At 40.5% G+C, this 20,541-nt stretch overlaps 1 protein-coding gene across 3 annotated transcripts; it reads left to right on the top strand.

The window, feature by feature from the left end:
• Positions 1–207: 207 nt before the first annotated feature.
• LOC104433125 (protein OCTOPUS) lies at positions 208–20,281 on the top strand. Of its 3 annotated transcripts, none has more exons than XM_039310853.1 (2): positions 208–1,232; positions 18,551–20,281. In XM_039310853.1, exons 1-2 carry the CDS (start codon positions 462–464, stop codon positions 19,973–19,975), a joined length of 2,196 nt encoding a protein of 731 aa, XP_039166787.1. In that variant the 5' UTR covers positions 208–461; the 3' UTR covers positions 19,976–20,281. The 3 variants fall into 3 exon arrangements, with proteins under 3 accessions (XP_039166787.1, XP_039166797.1, XP_039166793.1); XM_039310863.1 differs by having other exon boundaries at positions 211–490; positions 17,872–20,281; XM_039310859.1 differs by having other exon boundaries at positions 211–490; positions 17,866–20,281.
• Positions 20,282–20,541: the final 260 nt, after the last annotated feature.

The following is a 20,541-nucleotide window of genomic DNA, read 5'->3' as shown; positions in this document are numbered from 1 at the left end:
AGAGCTTATACTCTCTTAGACTTTTGCCTTGCCTTTTGCAGGGCGTGGGAGTCGAAGCCCACTCCTGAAACTTATGCGTCCCCACTCTCATCCCCTCCTGAGAATGTGGGGATTTGAACACCTCACCTCCTCTTTCCATATTGGAAGGTTGTCCACTGAGGCGAATCCCAGTGATTTATATCTCTTAATTAAACCGTTGCTTCTCTATGATTATTTGGACATTCCCTTTCTCCTTCCCCCTCTTCCTCCTCATTGTCCGTTGGACCAGAACAGTTCACACGCTCTCTCTCTCTCTTGAGATCTCTCTCTCACTCTCACTCTCTCTTTCTCACTTTCTTTCTCGTTCTCTCTCTCTCTCTCTCTCTCTTTGCTTCTTGTCTTCTGTCTGTGTTTTGCTTCTCAGGAACCAAAAGCTTGAACATGAGCTGCGGTGGAGTGGGGACCAAGCACCACCGCCGGTTATGAATCCCACGACGGAGCCTCCCCCTCCGCCCCTGCCCCTGCCCCTGCCCCTGCCCCAGTTCCAGCCGCCGAAGCCGCCGCCGCAGCCGCCGCAGCCGCCGCCGCAGCCGCCGCAGCCCCACCGCCGCACCTGCGAGCGCCACCCGGAGGAGCACTTCACCGGCTTCTGCCCCTCATGCATCTGCGAGCGCCTGGCACTCTTGGAACCCTCCTCCTCCTCCTCCTCCGCCGCCCCCGCCGCCTCCGCCTCCGCCTCCTCCTCCTCCCGCAAGCCCCCTTCCTCCGCCGCCGCCTCGGCCCTTAAGGCCCTCTTCAAGCCCTCCTCCTCCTCCTCCTCCTCCAAGCCCCCGCCCCCGGCGTCCGCCTCGGCCTTCCTGCCGGAGCTCCGGCGCACCAAGTCGTTCTCGGCGTCCAAGAACGAGGGTTTCTTCTCCGGCATTTTCGAGCCGCAGAGGAAGTCCTGCGACGTCCGGGTCGGGAGCACGCTGTTCACGCTCTTCAGCCTCGACGACGACCGGAACCCGTCGAAGCGGGACTCGACCCGGAACAGCAACGCGGAGGGCGTCCAGGCCAAGAACTTGGGCCCGGCCGGCGTTCGGGGTCCGGTCCTCGAGTCCAAAGAAGAAGAGGACGCGGGAGCAGGAAGCGATTACCAGCAGAGCAAGGAGTACATCGTGCAGGAAGACGAGGAGGAAGAGGAAGACGACGAGATTAGGGCTTGGGAAGAGCCCAATGTAGCACCCGCTGTTGTCGAAAACAGAGTGCAGGAGATTGTCGAAGAGGAGGAAGAGGAAGCAGAAATTGAAGAAACAGCAGAGCCAGAGCTCGAAGTAGTGCCGGAAGAAGAGGTAAAGACCATGAAAGATCACATAGATCTCGATTCTCAAGCTAAGAAGTCTTCCGGGAGAGACTTGGTAGGAGTTGTGGTGTACAAGGTTAGATAACTTGGTGAAACTTCACTCTGTAGGGCATGCAGTGGGGTTAGTCCTGCTTTCTTCTGGAAAGATGAATTTTCGATTATGATTAGAAGATTTTGGACGAATTTCAGAATGACAGCAAAGGATGACATTATTAATTTGATATACTTATGGCAATTGCAGGCGATGAAGAACACAGGGAATCTAATAATCTCATCTTCTAGCTTGCCTAGTGAACCAACAATAGTCGAGTCCACAGAGGAATCTCCTCATAATGAAAAAGGAGTGAAGGAAAAAATAAGTGAATGCAGCAAGGCATTACTCAACTTGGAGAGTGCCACGGACACTGTGACGCACTTAATTAGTGATTTGATTTCTATGGCTTCTGAAGAAGAGCTTCTGAAGGGATCTGGCTCAGGGTTGTACAACCAGGCTGCAGAACTGCTTCCCACGATTGCACATAAAGTCGACGCTCTTGCCAGATTATTGCGGTTGGGCAGTAACCATTCAATTGTCAGAAATTGAATGCACTACCAGGTATGAATTTCGTGCGTTTTATCAGCTCCTTAGGCTAATAGCTGACTCACAAGCAGACTTTCTTACCTACCTTGGGGAAGATATGCATAGTGTCTTGTGGAGAATGAACTAATTTCAACTCCTAATTGGGATGTTGCATCCTGTTGTATTGGCCCGCATGGAAGTTTCTTGCTGACGCAAGCCTAATCACCCTTGAGGCACTTGATAAGTTGATGCACAGTTTCAATTGCATTTACTGCAGTCACTTTTGCTAAAAAAAGGGTATCAAACACAAAGACCTAAAGTCAGGGCTCGATATCTCGCCATTAGGTTTCTCTACCCGCCAAAAGAGACGGTCAGCGCATTGGCCAGTTCAAGGCAAAGATTGGGGTACCAGACCGATTCGATTATCACAAAGAGGCCCCGCATTGTGGAGATCGAGTTGCAGAAGATGAAATATGAGATGACAAAAGTGCAGAATGAATCACTAGACAAAAAAAGATCCGATCGCTGAAGTAGTGAAAAAAACAAATTTACGCATTTAGAAATTTGTAAAATGTACAGAATAAAGCAGTTACGGGTCAACAAAAGTAGGGAATTTTGAATCTTTTTCAGATCAGTGCATTAACAAATGCCCTCATTGATTCTCGTCGATCTAGCTTTACTGTATCTCTTCTCTCTGGCATTATCGTGCCCAAGTCCTTTATGCCCGTCGTAAGAAGCAATCTGTCGCATTATCTGGTCCAAATTGGCACTTGACAAAACATCTTCCATTACCTCTCCTGGACAGGCCTTGGAAAAGAAAATGCGATAAGCTATTATCATTATTCCTTGTAAATTGTTGTTAAACTCATGTAACTTGGTTCCTTTTGAGATCATACCCTTTTCGATCTTATACTTGCCATGCGCCTTGTGCCATTGTTTCATTAGCTATAATGATGCTGTTTTTGCATCGCCATATTATATTCCAAATACAGGACACTGTCAAGTATATGACACGCTACTCCTTTTAGAACTGCATATTCCAATTACATGTGCGTGATGTTTATGCACGGTAAGGGAGAGGGAACGAGGTTCAGGACGTGTGATGTTGATGTATGTTTCTGTCCAAATTAATAAAAACAAGAAAACAAAAAATCCTTGCACACCCAGATCAGTTCATATACTGAAAGGATATTGTCAACAAGTCTCTAAAGCTCTTATTAAGTTATTCTTCAATCAAGAAAATCGTGCAGTTTTTAATGCATCAACTGTTATTTTATTACGTGCATTTAAGTTTTAAATATTTTAATAACTCGTTAAGGCGATATACGGTTGAATTTCCATGCTTAAATTTCCAAAATGTTGCCCAGGCCCATGTCGTGGCCCATTACTTCTGACCCTCTCCACTCCACAACTACCCCCTAATATGAACCTTTGGAGTGACAAACAATGATCCTATTGCACTGAAATCAACAGCAAGATGGGCTCCATTTCTAGGAGAATTATCCCAAGAAAAAGTGGGTGAGAAACTGGACTTCTTTTCCTTGTCTGAACACTCCTTCCGGTTCATGTTACCCATCCTGTCATAATTTATCTGTCTCTCCACTTTAGCAACAAAAAGAGAAGGGAAAAAAACATAAAGCAAGAAAAAAAAGCAAAAGACCATCTTTTCCTTTTCCCATCCCCTCAACTTTAGCCAAAAAAAGAAAACCATTTCTGAATGATGATGATTTTCATGCAATGAATTCCAATTATAAAAACAACACTAGCCTCCACCTCTCCCTTTTTACCTTGAAAATTTCAAAGGCATGTCGCCTACAAGCTACTAAGAATAGTATCAAATCAAACCCAACCCTAAGCTTAGCACTTAGTAACGAGCACGCTCGGAGATCTTTGCCCTAACATTTTGTAAATCCCTAAGAAGGTATGCCTGAGAATTTTAGCAGTATATGCTTCTGGGGCGTGTGCTCTTTGTCTTGCTTTAGCAACATATGCCCAAGCCCTAGAAATTCCCCTTTCTCGGGATTCCTTCACTCTATAATCATCAGGCTATGAAACCCATGGGAGGGAAACAACCCATAATAGTCCTGCCACATGTGAGCCTAATTGCCCCGTGAGTTTCATTGTTTTCGGACGGTTTATGCCTCTCCAGAGAGGCAAATATAGGGACTAAGGCATTATTGTACCTCCATCTAACCATTGCAAGTCAGTAATAAGTAGATAGGTATTTTTTCCGGTACAAATTGTTAAACTAGCATTACATCTGCTAATTAAAACTTCTAAATCGTATATATGCACAACGTGCTTCAAGATATAAGCCCGTCTTAAGCTGGACTTTCGGGCTGTTTATTTGCTTCCCCGTCAAAAAGTAGGCTCCATTTTTCAAGCATATGCAAAGCTTGTTCACAAGTCATATGTCAGGGAGAGTAATTCCCATCTACTAAACGAAGCTTTCAAGCTTTTTAGATGGACTGTCGACGCATGACCGATGTAGAATCTGAAATTGGAATAATCTTTGTAAGGCTGAACTGAACTTATTACAGAGCCATACTATTCTTGATTTCTTGGTAAATATTTATGAGAAAGGAAGCCACTGATTTATGCATATCGTGTGGTGGTGGGGTAACAGAGGACTCAATTATATTGTGCTTTTGCATTCATTTCTCCTTACCTAATGATGGCTTTGCTTTTCTGCTTTTATTTAAAGTCCAGACAAGCATTTTCACAAGGGCTCTCTCTCTCTCTCTCTCTCTCTCTCTCTCTCTCTATTCTATTTTATTCTATTCCAACCCAAATAATGAAGGAAAAGACAATTTGGTAGATTACACCAGCTTCATTAGACTAGAGAGAGAGAGCTTAGGGTTGGGAGGTCTTCATGTGTTACTAGGGTTTTGGAGAGTTATGGGGAGATAATTATGAAAATGGGAGGGTCATAAGGACAACATTATTGTCGGATATAATGGCTACGGCGAAATCTGTGGAATCTATCGAGGGTTGCGCATGTTCTATCCTCGCATTATTTGATGGGCACTGAGAGCTGCTTTGTTCTTATGTTCCCTCAAGCAAAATGTTAATCTCCACGTTCCTTCCTCGTAATCTAATGATAAAAGTATGATCTTTGAATGGCCCCAGAAGATGCTCTCCCTTGGCCACTTCATTCCTTTTTTCTTCTCTTTTTTCAAGTTTCATTTCTTTTGTGGGTCTAAAGATATGAGGACTTTGGATGCCTGGGATTTGATTATGATCATATTTTTTTCTTCTGGTTTTTCACTCGCTACAGATATTTCATTTAAAGGTAAAATAATGCATAAAATGGTTTGACGTACTTTCATGAGGTGGTCAAACATAATTCACGTGTTTAGTAAGAAAAAAGGGGTGCATTAATATTATTGAAACCCGAAATAAGTCGAAAGATTATCGCTGGAATGAGCTGAGAGACGATCATATTCACGCTAAATCGCTAATTACGACAGCGACATTTCCAACTAATAGCAATAATTGGACGATAGCTGTAATTAGAATCCAGCAAATGATGGGGGCAAGACAGATATTCTCCCATTTAGCTCATAGAACAAGCACTTAAGAAACCAGTTGAACCTCCACTCGTTTCTAGTAAATTAAATACAAGATTAGTTACATAGTTTGACCGCATCACGAGGATATTCATCCACGTGACAAAAGAACGATACGTATACTAGTTTTTTTCCTTCTAAAAATCTCATGGAAACTCAAATTTTCATTCAATATTCTGCAATCTAGACAGAGACAGAGAAAGAGACAGAGAGAGGAAGAGATTCTTTATGTCTTTTAATTTATGGGTTTATTAAATGCTGAGAGACTGGGATTGTTGATTGAGAACATGACAAAAGAATGTAAAGCAGAAAAAAAGCTCATTCTCTCTGCATAAAGCTCATCTCGGAGAGAGACAACAAAACTTAGCACACTGACTTCCGAATCTTCAGTTCCTCAGAAAAGAACACACGATAAACCCAAAAAAGAATACAAGCCCGCCTCCCCCCGCTCTAATCTTTCTCCCTTTGCAAACCGTCATCTGCACAAGTGATTTGCGTGATCTCTTTCCCCTTTTCCATACTTCTAGGTTATTCAAATAAACAAATACAATAAAAGCCACAACCTCCAACGCCGCCTGCTTGGGTTTTTGATGCATTTGCCCTAGCTTTGTTCGGTGTGATGGGAATCCCAAGCATGTTTATTAGGCCTAGGAATTATTCTTTATCTTTAAATTATGGTCTAAAGACAAAGAACTAGCAATGCAAAATTCTAAATCATAACCCTCGATCTGGGAACTTTCCATTCATTAATGGATCTTTTAATTTTTATGGTCATGAACTGAGCTTTTTTAAGTTGTGATTTATGTGTGGCGGGACCTTTGGAATATGATATGTAAATGCTACCCGATCAAAATCTCTAACCTCGATGGACTACTCATCATCACGTCGGCATATATCCCACTTAAAATCTTCGTCTCGCATCGACGTAACATTCTTGTACCAAAACTATTCAATTATCGCTCCCGTATAACAGTACATTATAGGCGCAATGACATTAGTAGATTCAGGTAAATTGACCCCACTTAATCGGATAGGCCATGATTTATTTATGTTGTTGTGGACTTTCTTTTCCAATTGATGTGACCAGCAATTGCGGGGCCCCTCGCATGCATGTTCACTCTCAATCCTGATTTAAATTCTATGGAGGAATTGCTGGTACCTGTTGAAATATGTCCAGACCATCAGTCTGTCCTGATTCCTGTTGAATCCTTTTGATGTGTGCTGGACAGCCAAAAAGCATTCCAATCTGATGTAAATCCCTTTGATGGAACAATCTACATAAAAGCAGCCCCTCATAAATTTTTTGGGAGTACACATATTTCATATGAAGTATAGACATTCTTTGATTGCTGTGAGAAATGTCTACTTTAACCCGAGTCATACGCGGTTAGTCAATGGCGCCAAGTTAAATTAACTATGTCATATTTCTTGCTTAGCAATTCAATTATGTATTAAAACCGTTGAGCAACACGAAAAACATCAAATTTATGACACTTTACCTTTAAGCAGATTTCTTCATTGGATGATATGATCATGGGTCTAAAATAATTGGATGCTCGGATCGCGAGTAGTTTGTGAGCTTAGAAACAAATTGCTAAAATTACACATGTTTCATCCCCAAAATGCTTCTTTAAGTGAAATGCCCGATAGAGTTGTATTGGAGAGATATATAGGTGATCCCGAAACATCGAATCATTGGTTTGTAATTGTCCTTCTTTGGAAGCAAATAATAAACATCTAAGATAAGGTTAAGGTTAAGGATGAAAATGACATGGGGTAGATTAATATGAAAATATCATCAAACTTGAACAACTGAAATATGAGATTTTCCCTTCATGACATCTATTTAAATTTAGGCATTGTTTATCTCACATTAGATTGCCAGAATATAGCAACAAGAGTAGGCTACAAAAGTGATATTGCGATAAAACCGGCGACACTCTAGAGACATTTTTAAGGTTGACAGGGTTTTAATGAAGTTAGATGCAGAAGAAAACAGGAACGCAATAGGGATCAAAGAGGGTCGATTTGAATTTCTTTGGATGTATGCTTCTTTTATAGAATGGAATGGAAAAAAGATAGGGCAAAAAGAGAATTAAAAAAAGAAAGAGTGATGAAGACAGACGAAGGTCGAACCACGTCGCACCAAACTATCTTTTGTCCCCAAATCTTTTCGTCCCCAGTAGCACGAATCAACGACCAAGGACTTGCCCTATTTGGATGTGGAATTTGTCTGATCCACTAAACAAACAAAACCCCAACAAAAAAGACAAGACTAGTCTCCCATTCTTTTCTCTCCTAACAATTTATTTATGAAAAAATTGACACAAATAATTGTCCAAGTGTAGCGTCGCCCTTAAATTTTTAATTTATTTGATATGATTTCTTAATTTTTTGTGTATGTTCAATTTAGTCTTGAAATTATATGGAAATGTTCAATTCTATTACTCTATTAATTTAAGTTAACCGATTGTTGATTTGTCGTTCAATCCAAAAGTACGTTTGCATGGTGAACCCAAAAAAGAAAAAATACACGTGGTTTGTTCAATTTGGAATTATTATTATTATTATTATTATTATTATTATTATTATTATTATTATTATTATTATTATTATTATTATTATTATTATTATTATTATTATTATATTTGATGATGTAAATTATTATATTCTGATTTCAATTGAATATCTTACATGAATAATTCTTGTGTAATTTTTTTTTCAACCAAAGAAAGAGAGCATGTTCATATCAACTGGACGTGGGATTCCACCTACGATATTCTAGTTTATATGAGTGTATATGGTAGTGCTCAATGTAATCAATGCATTTTATTAAGAGGATCAATGTACCCAAGAGAACGCTCCACACAAATCTCTTTAGCTATATCTCCATTGAAGAACGCTATTTTATATATACCTGGAATAGAAACCAACACATAACAGCAACAATAGCAAGAGGACGCTTCATAGACATGAGGCGCATCATAAGGGCAAGAATCTCATCATAGTCGCTTTTATATTTCTGAGTAAAAACTTTTACTACCGATTGAATTTTTTGGCATCCCACAATGTAATCCGCATTTGTTTTGATCTTATATACGCATAATTGAAATAAGTTGTTTCAAGAAGTAAACCAACCAAATTCCAAGTCTGAGCTTTGTGTAAAGTATACAATTCATCTATTGTTACTTCTTGTCAAATAGCATTAGTAATACCAATAAAGGGCTAGGTGAAAAATAATGGAGTGTGGTAAAAGAAAGTCAAACGTTAAAGATCGTTCAAGAAGTTACATCATCCGAATTCTATTGTCAAACCATTTCTTTTGACACACATATAGAATGTGTCTGGTATAATTTTTAGTAACTATCATCTATTATATCATTTAGAAATTTTGCTTTTTCTTCATATTAACATTAGGGAAAAGTTTACCTTTCTTTTTCTAAATCTCGTCTTCGTTCAACTTAAGACACCACGTGGACACGTACAAATCCTCAGTCTCATTTTCGTCATGTGAATTGGTTCGTGTTGCTCATTAAATTCGTTTCTCTTTCTTTTTTCTTCCTTTTTCTTTTCTTTTTTTGCACTTTTTTTTAGGGTTTGGTGGGGGGCAGAGGGACACAAAAGCCACCGCCCAAAGAGTAATGCCGGGGTCCCCATCTCGTGATCCAGCGGCGACTCTCGCTCCTTGTCCCACGCAAACCCAGTCCCGCACGTCACAATCTCATCTCCAATTCTTGCGTTCGACCTAAATGCATGGAGAACTACTAAATGTACAAGAATCTTTATAGACCAATAGGGAAACAAGATGGAAGTGTAATGAAATGTAAGGAATCTCAATGCCTCCCCCAATTCTCGCTTCAATCGAAAGAACCTGACGATACCTACATGAGTCTAGTCTGAATGCTTCTTTTCAAATGCTCAGCCTACACAATATAAATTTCATGCAGTGTCAAATCTATAGTAAGAAAATGTACAGTAAGCTTTTATTTTATTGTCTTATAGGTTTATGATTTTATATATATATATACTTGGAAGTGATAAAATTTATTTTTTCTAATGATTTTTAGATTGGGAGACTAAGTCTACCGATGACTTTTCGAATATTGGTGTTTTTACATCGTTTTAATCACCACTTGAATGCACTTTTTTGGGGAGCTTGATCCGTATGGAAAAGTTGGTGTCATTTCATAATTATTATGTAAATTCTAATTATGTACATCTATAATTACAATATCAATATGTGAAATAATTATTTTCAAAGTTCTGATCAATTTAAGGTAAAATTTTGATTCTGTGTGCTTATTTCAACTTATATCACATGTCTTATTTTCCCCTTTATTTGGTTTATAATATGGGAAAGCAATTACATGCTTGACATATATGTGTACAAAGATGGCATGGAAAAAGAGTTTCTCATGATTCTATCATAAAAGTCGATATTCTTTTCAATAATTCTCGGCATAGAGCAGAAATCTTATAACCCATAAATCCATGGAATGCCCTATTAGCGACATTAGTTTGTTTGGGAATCACTTTCCCAAGGGGCTATAGGTAAATGCAAGTACTATTTGATTTTTTTTTTTTTGAAGAGATTTGGGGAGATGCATTGCAATTCTAATTACCTATAAATTTTCATAATTCCTGAAATGTCCTCACCTCTCGTGATGTCGTTGTTGACGAGTTGGATTTGGCGCCAGCAACCTCGCATGAGGTCGCACAACCTCGGGCGGCTCTTGACTAAGGTTGTGTGACCTCAAGTGAGAGCTGTTGGTGCCAAATTTGGTTTATCCTATGGCTGAGCTCTTCGTTGGTTTTGAGGTTTAAAAAAAATAGTAAAAGTCATTTGCAATGTGTGCTTTTTCCATATACAATTTAAACCAAAGTTGCTTCACAATTTGCTTTTGAATTATAGTTTACCATATATAACTTACATTTTGATAATCCCCTTTAACATAAAGTCATTCGCATTTCCTCGTCTACTTTTCTCAAAAGTCGAACCAAAAGCACCCACAATTCGATAATATCCAAGCCTTTGATGACACAGGATGAAATTTTAGAAGATTTGGATTAGTTCATTTCCTTATCTTTGTTGATTTAAGCAAATAGGTCGAATATTAGAAGATTTGATTCAATCTTTTAGCATTATCCTTTTAGGTATTTAAGATTTAGTAGTGTCTAATAGACTATTTCATTAGTTTATCTTTTTTCCGATTTTAACTTAGATTCTCATTACAGTACTTTAGATATAGATATGCATTTTGTTTTCTTGTAAAGCCACTTACCCCTTTGAATTATTGATGGAATTATAAGAGTTTTTATTTGAATTTTCACTTTGTGTGGACTAATTACTCATGAGTTGTCAATTGATTATGTTGCGACCATTGGTATCAAAATCACTAAGATAACGATCAGAACAGGAGAAAGTTAGGGACGCAAGCCTTGTGGGTGGCTATCTATCGTCTCAAGTTATCTCAACGAACTAAGGAATATGATTCGTGACATAACTCGAGAGCCTTGGAAAGTCCAACCACCAACCTTAGTTTTCGTGATAATTCTCCTCCGTTCACAATATCAATCTACACAACCCCATGGTTTGTTTTTAACCCTTTTCCTTTTCAATTTTTAGCATTTGATCCGGCGTAATCGCCACAAATTTTTATTTTTTAAAATAACAATCATCCATATTAAAAAATCAAGAACGATTTTCTTTCCTTTTTTTTTTTATCCTCCGAAACCGATAATTGACCGTTGCGGAGGTCGTCGCTCTTTTGTCTTTAAAACTTCCACCTTGGGTCGGGGCGGGGGCACGTGGGGGGAGGATCATCACGTGAGGGCGGGAACACGGTGCGTCCCGGTACGCTCTCGGATCCGTGCAGTTTAGGTGGGGCCCGGCTCTACAGGAGGCGTGCTTAACGTCGTCGAATTGCGACACGTGCCGGCGACGCCGCTCGTGTGGGACATCCTAGGCGTCTAATCTGGTGGAGAGAGAGAATGATGACGTGTGCACGGATGCATGAAGCACGTAGGTCGCATGTTACTCCGTACGCCGTAGGCGGTGGTTCACATGTGCATTCTTTTCTATTAGTCATGTTCTAACCGATAAAAGTTAGTTGTCCGGGCGACCCGTACCCGGTCGGGTTTCAATTACGGGTCGGGTGATTTTCCTTGTCACATGACTAATTAACTTTCCATACCAAAGACGGATAAAATTGTTATTCAAAAAATTCTAATTTATTTAGTTTTAAATTTTTTATTTGGTCAATTTAATTCTAATTATCAATTTGGTCATTCCAGTCAAATTGACGTGGATGTCAGTTGTTTTATGCGTCATAGTCAACGTTGATGGTAACAATTTTTTGTAATTATTTTAAAAAATTCAAATTGGCACGGACGTTGGATGTTTTACGTGTCACGGTCAACGTTGATGGTTACATTTTTTGTAATTATTTAAAAAAAATTGAATTTTTTAAATTTGTTTTCTTTTCTGTCTTTTTAGTAACCGATGAGGGTCCTTGAGGCCTAAAGCCCTTGCCAAGCCTCATCTCACACAGGTCTAGCGAGGGTTATCGACTATTGCTAAGGCCTTGACGACCCTTGTCAGCCATTCAGAGAAGAAGAACAACAAATAGAAAAGTAAAGAAAAAAAATTATACAAAAATGTGATTTAAAAAGTTATAAAAATTGTTAACAACAACATTGTTTGTACTACATGGATTGACTATAGATTACCTCATCAATTTTTCAACAAAAAATGGTCTGAAAAATTAAATTGGTAAATCATCAAAAAATTTATAATTAAATTGGTCAAAGTAAAAAGATTTATGATTGGATTGATTACAATACGATAAGTTTGGGATTTTTTTGACAATTTTCCAAGGGAAAATATGCCACCAATAAACGCAAATTGCATTTTGCTCTTTGAATTTTGGAACTTGTTGTAAGTTACCCTGACTTTCTAATTTTTTCAAGATATCTGTTAAAATCTTGAAAACTTGCAATTTCTATAGCTAATGAAAAATTGACAAAAACTATTTGGAGAGAGAGTTGTAGCAAGCAATGGCTGGATGACCCTGGCTTGGGTAGTGTAAGCCAATGTCGATGGAATTAGATTATGAAATTGGTCAAGATCAGCGTCTAGAAGACTTTGAAACTCATTTCAATACTCTAAAGAAACCATCGAAAAAATTTGAAAAGTTAGGGGCCAATTTGCTACGCGTGAATTCGAATCGCTATTTGTTACTTCACAAATTGACCTTCCTTAAGAGACCAAATTAGTCACGCGATAAGCACATGATCAGAGCTTCAATTGAAAATTAATCGGAGTAACGTTGGAGGAGACATCACAACTGATTTCAATACTTTTAATGATGACATTGTGAAAATCGAAAAGTCAAAAGGGCAATTGGCGACCAATGTCCAAATTGAAAAAGAGGGGGGGGAGAGAATGTAATTAGTCCAAGAAAACTATTCAAAAAGTAAAGAAAATTTCTAAGAATGTTATCCAAAGCCTAATTAGATAACTAATAAAAGGATCAATCTTTAAGATAATATTCTAAAATGATGAAAATCCTAAAACAAGGAAAGATAAATCAAATCATAAATCCATGATCAAGTCTTACACTCGATAATGCACTCACTGTGTGAGCATTGAATTATAAGGAAAGGATTTTCATTACTAATTGACACTGAGACACCATGAAACAAAATTCATGAAAACAGAGAATTCTATGGAATGATTTGTTTAAAAATAGTAATTTTGAAATAGTTAGGGTAAGTAGCCCATAGCCAGAATTTAAGATAACTAATCAAAGGATCAATCTTCAAGATGATGATCTAAAATTGATGAAAATCCTAAAACAAGGAAAGATAAATCAAATCATAAATCCATGATTTAGTCTTACGCTCGATAATGCACTCGCTATGTGAGCGCTGAATTACAATGAAAAGATTTTCATTATTGATTGATATTGAAACACCACCAAACAGAATTCATGAAAAGAGAGTGTTCTATGGAATGATCTGATTAAAAATAGAAATTTTGAAGTAGTTAGGGTAAGTAGCCCATAGCCAAAATTTAAGGACAAGCTCAGTATTACTGTTGACTTTATTGTCAAATTTAAATTACTTACGAGAGCATTTATATATTGGTAACACCTTTGAGTTTACTCCTTGAAAGTAAAGAGATGCTAGAGATATTGAATTGTGACGCCTCAAATTCTACATAAATTTAGAGAGAGCTTGTAAATTAATGTAATAGTTAATACACAATATCAAGCTAACAACATTTTGTAATTACTTTGGGGGTTTGAGGACAAGATTCCAAACTATTTAATCTACATGTTAGGTGCCAAAGAAACGAATTTAGACTCCCGTCGAGAGAGCTTGAAAACGAAATAATAATAATAAAAAAAAACGTCTCTTGCCATATCAATAATCTTGCCAAACAAATACAAGCAATGATCTTAACCTTAGTATGATTGATAAAAGTATGTTTAACCCTTAAAACTTATCCAAAGGGGGAAAAGAACATAAATCAAAGTTTCAAAAGTGTGCAGGCTACCACACAACATCGCCAAACTTCGGGGAGAATTTGCAACTTTTCAAAGTCCAAAAGTTATCGTGCAACCGTGCCAAAGTTCAGAATAATTTTTTGAGCAATTATCCCATTCCTTGTATAATCACAGCAAACAACGAATAAACTTGAAAATAGCCCCCCTAATTCAAGAAAATAATATATATTACTGATAAATCCATCGGCATAATTTTCTAATTTTGGTCACCGAAGCTAAATGTTCACCCACTATGGAAACAACACTTGGCCATGTCCCCATACTCGATTTGTCGACGCAAAACAAGTCCAAGTGGGAAAAACGATCTTTCTTTTCCCTAATTTTTCCATCTTTCTATCTTTTCTTTTCTTTTTCTTTTTTTTTTTTTTTGAGTTTTTTTTTTCTTGCTGGCTTTGTGATGTGGGAAGAAAAGGGTGTCTGAAAACAAAAAGAACGCCCCCGAACAGGAAAAAGGCAAAGCGAAGGATAAAAGAGAGAGAGAGACAGAGAGAGAGAAACAAAAGGAGGAAAGCGAAGTGTGACTGAGAGAGAGGAGCAGCACCCGGCAAGACACAAGTCGATGGCGTGACTTTGCTTTTGCTTTTTCTCTTGCCAGGAATCTTTGAAATTGAAAGCCTCTCAAGATCACCACCCCCTCCAAATTAAAAAAAAATAAAAATCCAGAAAAAGCAAAAAAATTTAAAGAAAGAAAGAAAGAAAGAAAAGAAACCCAAGAAAATATACTGAAAAAGAGGAAAGGCAAAGTGGGGAAACATTTCAATGTGAGCGCCCCCTTTCTCTCTTCTCTTTTCTTTTTCTATCCAATTGGGTTGATTTACATTGGTTTCTACCCAAAGACGCCCTTGATCTTGCAATGTTGTCTTATCTTAAACGAAACTTCGAGGCTAATCCACCTTATAGAAACTTGACACTTACTCAATTCTGATAATTCTTGATTTTCTAACTGTGTGTATGACAGCGCACCATTGGCTTTTCTTCAATATTCGATGTGACCCCTAAAATTTTAATATATTCCCTGAACTTTCAAACATTCAATCAATGTAGTCTTATTGTTAAATGTGTCCTATGCTTCTTTTGACATGAACCTTAACATAAACGTTTATCGAGTCAAAATAATGACATGCATTGTCACATTGTTCTTTCAAATTAATAAATTTATATTTTTCTTTTTTTTTGGATTAATGTAATGAAAGATATACGTACGCACACACATGACGTGGGAGCCACATGTAGTCTACGTGGATGCCAACATTACCAATTTGAGGTCAAGTTAACAAAGATTATAGTCACCTTGAGTATAAAGATATTTAATAGAAGGACTATATTGGATTTTTTTAAATAAATTTCAAGGACTAAATTGAATGAAAATAGTTCAGGAACCACGTGAACAAATATCATGTGATTTAAATATCACTTGACATGATGATTTTACTTAATGTTTTAAATATTGCTTTCTTGCACCCACGCAATGTGTGTGCACATTTGCTAGTTCTATATCCTATCTCACTAACTATGGAATTCAAGTTGTTTGAAAGTCAATGCCTTAGTATCGGATGATCTCATTATGATACACTATGATTGTATTATCTGAGATCAAGAAGTAAATTGACTCTAAATTTGTCGTGCAACACTATGTTTAACTCAACGTTCATGCTCTCTGATCAACTTTGCTTACTCCATCATTCACCTGAAGAAATTATAATTTTATGTTTTGAATGTTATCCTCGCTCTTAAAATGACAATCTTTGCCAAAAGTAGTTCCAATAAAATCAAGGATATATGCATTAAAAGTCTTAAAATCAGTCGAGAAAATGCAATTATGTTCTAAAAGTTTTCGAAAAGTGTGGTTAGATTTTAAGGCCTATCAAATTAGTGCAGTGAAGTTCCTTCGTTAATTTCATTTAATTCAATGGATAAAAAATGTGACATAGCTTTTTTTTTTTATATAATTTATTTGTATCATTAACCAAGCGTCACATCAAGAAAGAAAAAAATGGTTAAAGACATTAAGAAAAAGGATTAAAAGAGGATAGGAAAAAGGATAACAATTGAAAAGATAAAAGAAAAAGAAAGTGGAAATCAAAGCCGGACTTAAGGAATAACACATTTCCCAACTTACCATGCAAGCAGGGTTTGAGACCTGGCCTCGTTGACCGAGGCATCTAAATCCGGAGAGAGGATAAAGTAAACCCGGGTTCCAAACAAGGGGGCTCCTAGGGAGGCCTAGGGAGCTAGCGGGGACTGAACTGACCTCGGGGAAAGGAGGGAGGGGAGCGGCAGGGGCAGAAGCGGGATTTCAACCTCGGCGGAGCCCCCGAGGAGAGGAGGAAAAAGCTCCCGGAGAAAATGAACTCTCACTAACACCTCTCTCCCCCCAATAGAAAGAGGCTCAGTTTTTTTTCCTACTCTCTTTCTTCATTGAAGTCCCACTTTCAATAAATCATAGTATCATTGATAATATATATATATATATATATATATATATATATATTTTTTTTTTTTCAAAGTAATAAAAATACATAAATACCACAATTCCTCAACTGAGCATGGTACGGTGGATAATGGGCATCCGGGACGGTTTTCCCGCGCCTCGCCTAGGCCCATCTCTCTCGAGCAATCTTAAGTGCACATTTTCTCGAATTGGCTCGATCTGCCTTATTATTCTTGAGTGTCCCTGAGCAAGGCTTTTAGAGGAGTGAAAATCCATTGCCATCTAAGCCATCGTCTTACCGTTACATCTATGTAAATATATTATACCAAAATCTTTTCTAAGTGCTGCCCCTTTTAAGTGTGCCATCTAAGAAAGGCTTTTGGCACTTTCTTGGCAAAGAGAGTAAAACGCATATGTGCTCATTTACTAGCCCTCATTATTCTTCTCTGTCTTCATTATTTTAGTATTCAATTGTAACTCATCTGTATTAGGAAATTTTTTGTAGAATAATGAGATTATTTTAGGATTTTCTTATATTAGCTAAAAGGCAAAAAATTAAGAAATTGTAATACTTGCTTTATCCTTTCCTAGTTTAACTTTATAGGGAACCTTTTACAGCTAATGATACATTAAAATAAAGATGAATTTATGCTAAAATATATCGTGTCATGTTTTAATTATGCTTCTTTTTTTAACGACGAGTTGTGAAATGTCACTAATAAAAGCATAGAAATTGGGAGCAAGAAATACTCGAGCGTGGACATGATAATTTAAACAATGTTACTTTCGAGTTGATATGGAAAAATTCTAAGCGCCAATGGATAACATGATATATAACGAGTGACCAGTGCTTTTATTCACTGCAAATTAATTAAAAGAGAGCATTAGGGAGGATTAGGGGAAGGTCATTAATTGAGGTGTAATTAGGAAAAAGAGAGAGATGGAATGAAAATGGAAGAGAACCAGTTCATCATCTCCCCCTCTCCCCCACTCTCTCTCTCTCTCTCTCTCTACATCTCTTTCTCTCTCTAAATCTCTTAATTAACCCGTTGCTTCTCTATGATTATTTGGACATTCTCTTTCTCCTTCCCCCCTCTTCCTCCTCACTGTCCGTTGGACCAGAACAGTTCACACGCACACTCTCTCTCTCTCTCTCTCTCTCTCTAAAAAGCTAAAACCCCCCCTCCCCTTCTCTCTCTCTCTCTCTCTTGAGATCTCTCTCTCACTCTCACTCTCACTCTCTCTTTCTCACTTTCTCTCTCGTTCTCTCTCTCTCTCTCTTTGCTTCTTGTCTTCTGTCTGTGTTTTGCTTCTCAGGAACCAAAAGCTTGAACATGAGCTGCGGTGGAGTGGGGACCAAGCACCACCGCCGGTTATGAATCCCACGACGGAGCCTCCCCTCCGCCCCTGCCCCTGCCCCTGCCCCTGCCCCAGTTCCAGCCGCCGCAGCCGCCGCAGCCCCACCGCCGCACCTGCGAGAGCCACCCGGAGGAGCAGTTCACCGGCTTCTGCCCCTCATGCCTCTGCGAGCGCCTGGCACTCTTGGAACCCTCCTCCTCCTCCTCCTCCGCCGCCCCCGCCGCCTCCGCCTCCGCCTCCTCCTCCTCCCGCAAGCCCCCTTCCTCCGCCGCCGCCTCGGCCCTTAAGGCCCTCTTCAAGCCCTCCTCCTCTAAGCCCCCGCCCCCGGCGTCCGCCTCGGCCTTCCTGCCGGAGCTCCGGCGCACCAAGTCGTTCTCGGCGTCCAAGAACGAGGGTTTCTTCTCCGGCATTTTCGAGCCGCAGAGGAAGTCCTGCGACGTCCGGGTCCGGAGCACGCTGTGCACGCTCTTCAGCCTCGACGACGACCGGAACCCGTCGAAGCGGGACTCGACCAGGAGCAGCAACTCGGAGGGCGTCCAGGCCAAGAACTTGGGCCCGGTCGGCGTTCGGGGTCCGGTCCTCGAGTCCAAAGAAGAAGAGGACGCGGGAGCAGGAAGCGATTACCAGCAGAGCAAGGAGTACATCGTGCAGGAAGACGAAGAGGAAGAGGAAGACGACGAGATTAGGGCTTGGGAAGAGCCCAATGTAGCACCCGCTGTTGTCGAAAACAGAGTGCAGGAGATTGTCGAAGAAGAGGAGGAGGAAGAGGAAGAGGAAGCAGAAATTGAAGAAACAGCAGAGCCAGAGTTCGAAGTAGTGCCGGAAGAAGAGGTAAAGACCATGAAAGATCACATAGATCTCGATGCTCAAGCTAAGAAGTCTTCCGGGAGAGACTTCAAGGAGATTGCCGGTAGCTTCTGGTCTGCTGCTTCGGTCTTCAGCAAGAAATGGCAGAACTGGAGGCGGAAGCAGAAGATGAAGAAGCGAGACAACGGAAGTGGCTCCGCCACATTGCCCGTGGAGAAGCCCATCGGCCGCCAATTCCGAGAAACCCAGTCCGAGATCGCCGACTATGGGTTCGGCCGGAGATCCTGCGACACTGACCCCAGGTTCTCGCTCGATGCGGCTCGGATTTCCTTCGATGCTGCGCGGATGTCCTTTGATGACCCGAGATATTCATTCGACGAGCCGAGGGCCTCGTGGGATGGGCACTTGATCGGGAGGACGTTCCCGCGGATGCCGACAATGGTGTCCGTTGTGGAGGACTCTCCCGGGCACGTCTCGAGGACCGACACCCAGATTCCGGTGGAGGAGCCCATGAATTGCATCAATGAGGAAGAGTCTCTCCCCGGCGGATCGGCACAGACCCGCGATTACTACTTGGACTCATCTTCTCGGAGGAGGAAGAGCCTCGACCGGTCGAATTCTATCAGGAAGACGGCGGCCGCAGTGGTGGCGGAGATCGACGAATTGAAGTCTGGTAAGAACGCGAAAGTCTCCCCTGCAACTGCTGAGCACTTCCAAGGGAGCAAACCGATTGTCACGGATCGAGAGTCGAGGGATTCAATCTCCAATTCGAACTCGCTGAGAGACGATTGCTCGGACATGTTCGATCTTGCATTCAGGGACAATGCGTCCGTTGTGAACAATGGCGACCAAAAGGGGTCGAAGAAATCTAGGAGATGGGGCAAGGGTTGGAGCATTTGGGGGTTTATACATAGGAGAGGAGGGAACAAGGACGAGAACGACGATAGGTACGGCAGACCGAATGGGGTCGAGCGGTCGTACTCTGAGTCATGGCCGGAGCTGCGAGGCGAGCCCAACGGGGACCTACGGGCCGGTTTCAATCGGAAGGTGTTCAGGAGCAACAGCAGCGTGAGCTGCAGGAACTCGTCCTACAGCCATCTTGTTGGCGGGTCATTCGGGAGCATCAGAAAGAACATGTTCGAGCCGACGACGCCGAATGGGCACAACGGCAAGAAGAAGCGGGATGAGTTCGTCCTGGAGCGGAACCGCAGTGCTAGGTACTCGCCGAACAACCTCGACAATGGGCTGTTGAGGTTCTACCTGACCCCGATGCGGGGGAGCCGGAGGAGCGGCTCCGGCGGGAAGAGCAGGGCTAATCAGGCCCAGTCCATTGCAAGAAGCGTTCTGAGATTGTACTGAAACTAAGCTGGGAGGAAGAAAAAGAAAGAAAAAAGAAAAGATGGTCTCTCCATAAGGCGTTCCTTTTTTGGTTAGTGGTGTTGAAAATTTTTGCTTCATTTGTTGTGTAACCCTCACCCTCCAACACATGCCTGAGCTCTCTCTCTCTCTCTCTCTGTCTTTGTTCTTGGTGGTTGGTTAAGGTAAAGGAAGAGAAAACAAGAAAAGCACTCCTAAAGATTGTTGCTTTGCTATTCCTGTGATCAGCATGCTTCTTCTGTCAGTTGAATAATCGAAAATTTTTAGTCTTTCTCTTTTCAAATTTCATATGATCATGCTTCATATGCTTCATATCTTCTTGTGGAACGGTAGTCGATGGACCCATCTCCATGTTCCGCCTCGTCATGCTTTACCGCAAAAGGGGCAGACATGGAGAATATAAGTTCCAGATGGATGTACTCAGACGTTGGGTTACCCTCTGTGCTGGGGGACAAGATTGGTTTTCGGTTCGGTTCTGTCTCTTCTGGGCGAGAGAGCTTTGTCCTACTCAAGATGCAGAAAACAGAGCCAGTGGGAGAAAGCAATGG

The sequence above is a fragment of the Eucalyptus grandis genome, chromosome 1, assembly GCF_016545825.1.
Source record: "Eucalyptus grandis isolate ANBG69807.140 chromosome 1, ASM1654582v1, whole genome shotgun sequence".
Lineage (NCBI taxonomy): Eukaryota > Viridiplantae > Streptophyta > Magnoliopsida > Myrtales > Myrtaceae > Eucalyptus > Eucalyptus grandis.
This window is presented reverse-complemented; position numbering and strand designations above follow the sequence as displayed.

Excerpts from the sequence above, each read along its gene's own strand:
- LOC104433125 (XM_039310853.1), top strand. The coding sequence starts at position 462 with ATGAATCCCACGACGGAGCCTCCCCCTCCGCCCCTGCCCCTGCCCCTG. Across the intron at positions 1,233-18,550 it reads TCGAAAACAGAGTGCAGGAG|ATTGTCGAAGAAGAGGAGGA; the intron begins ATTGTCGAAGAG and ends AGAGTGCAGGAG.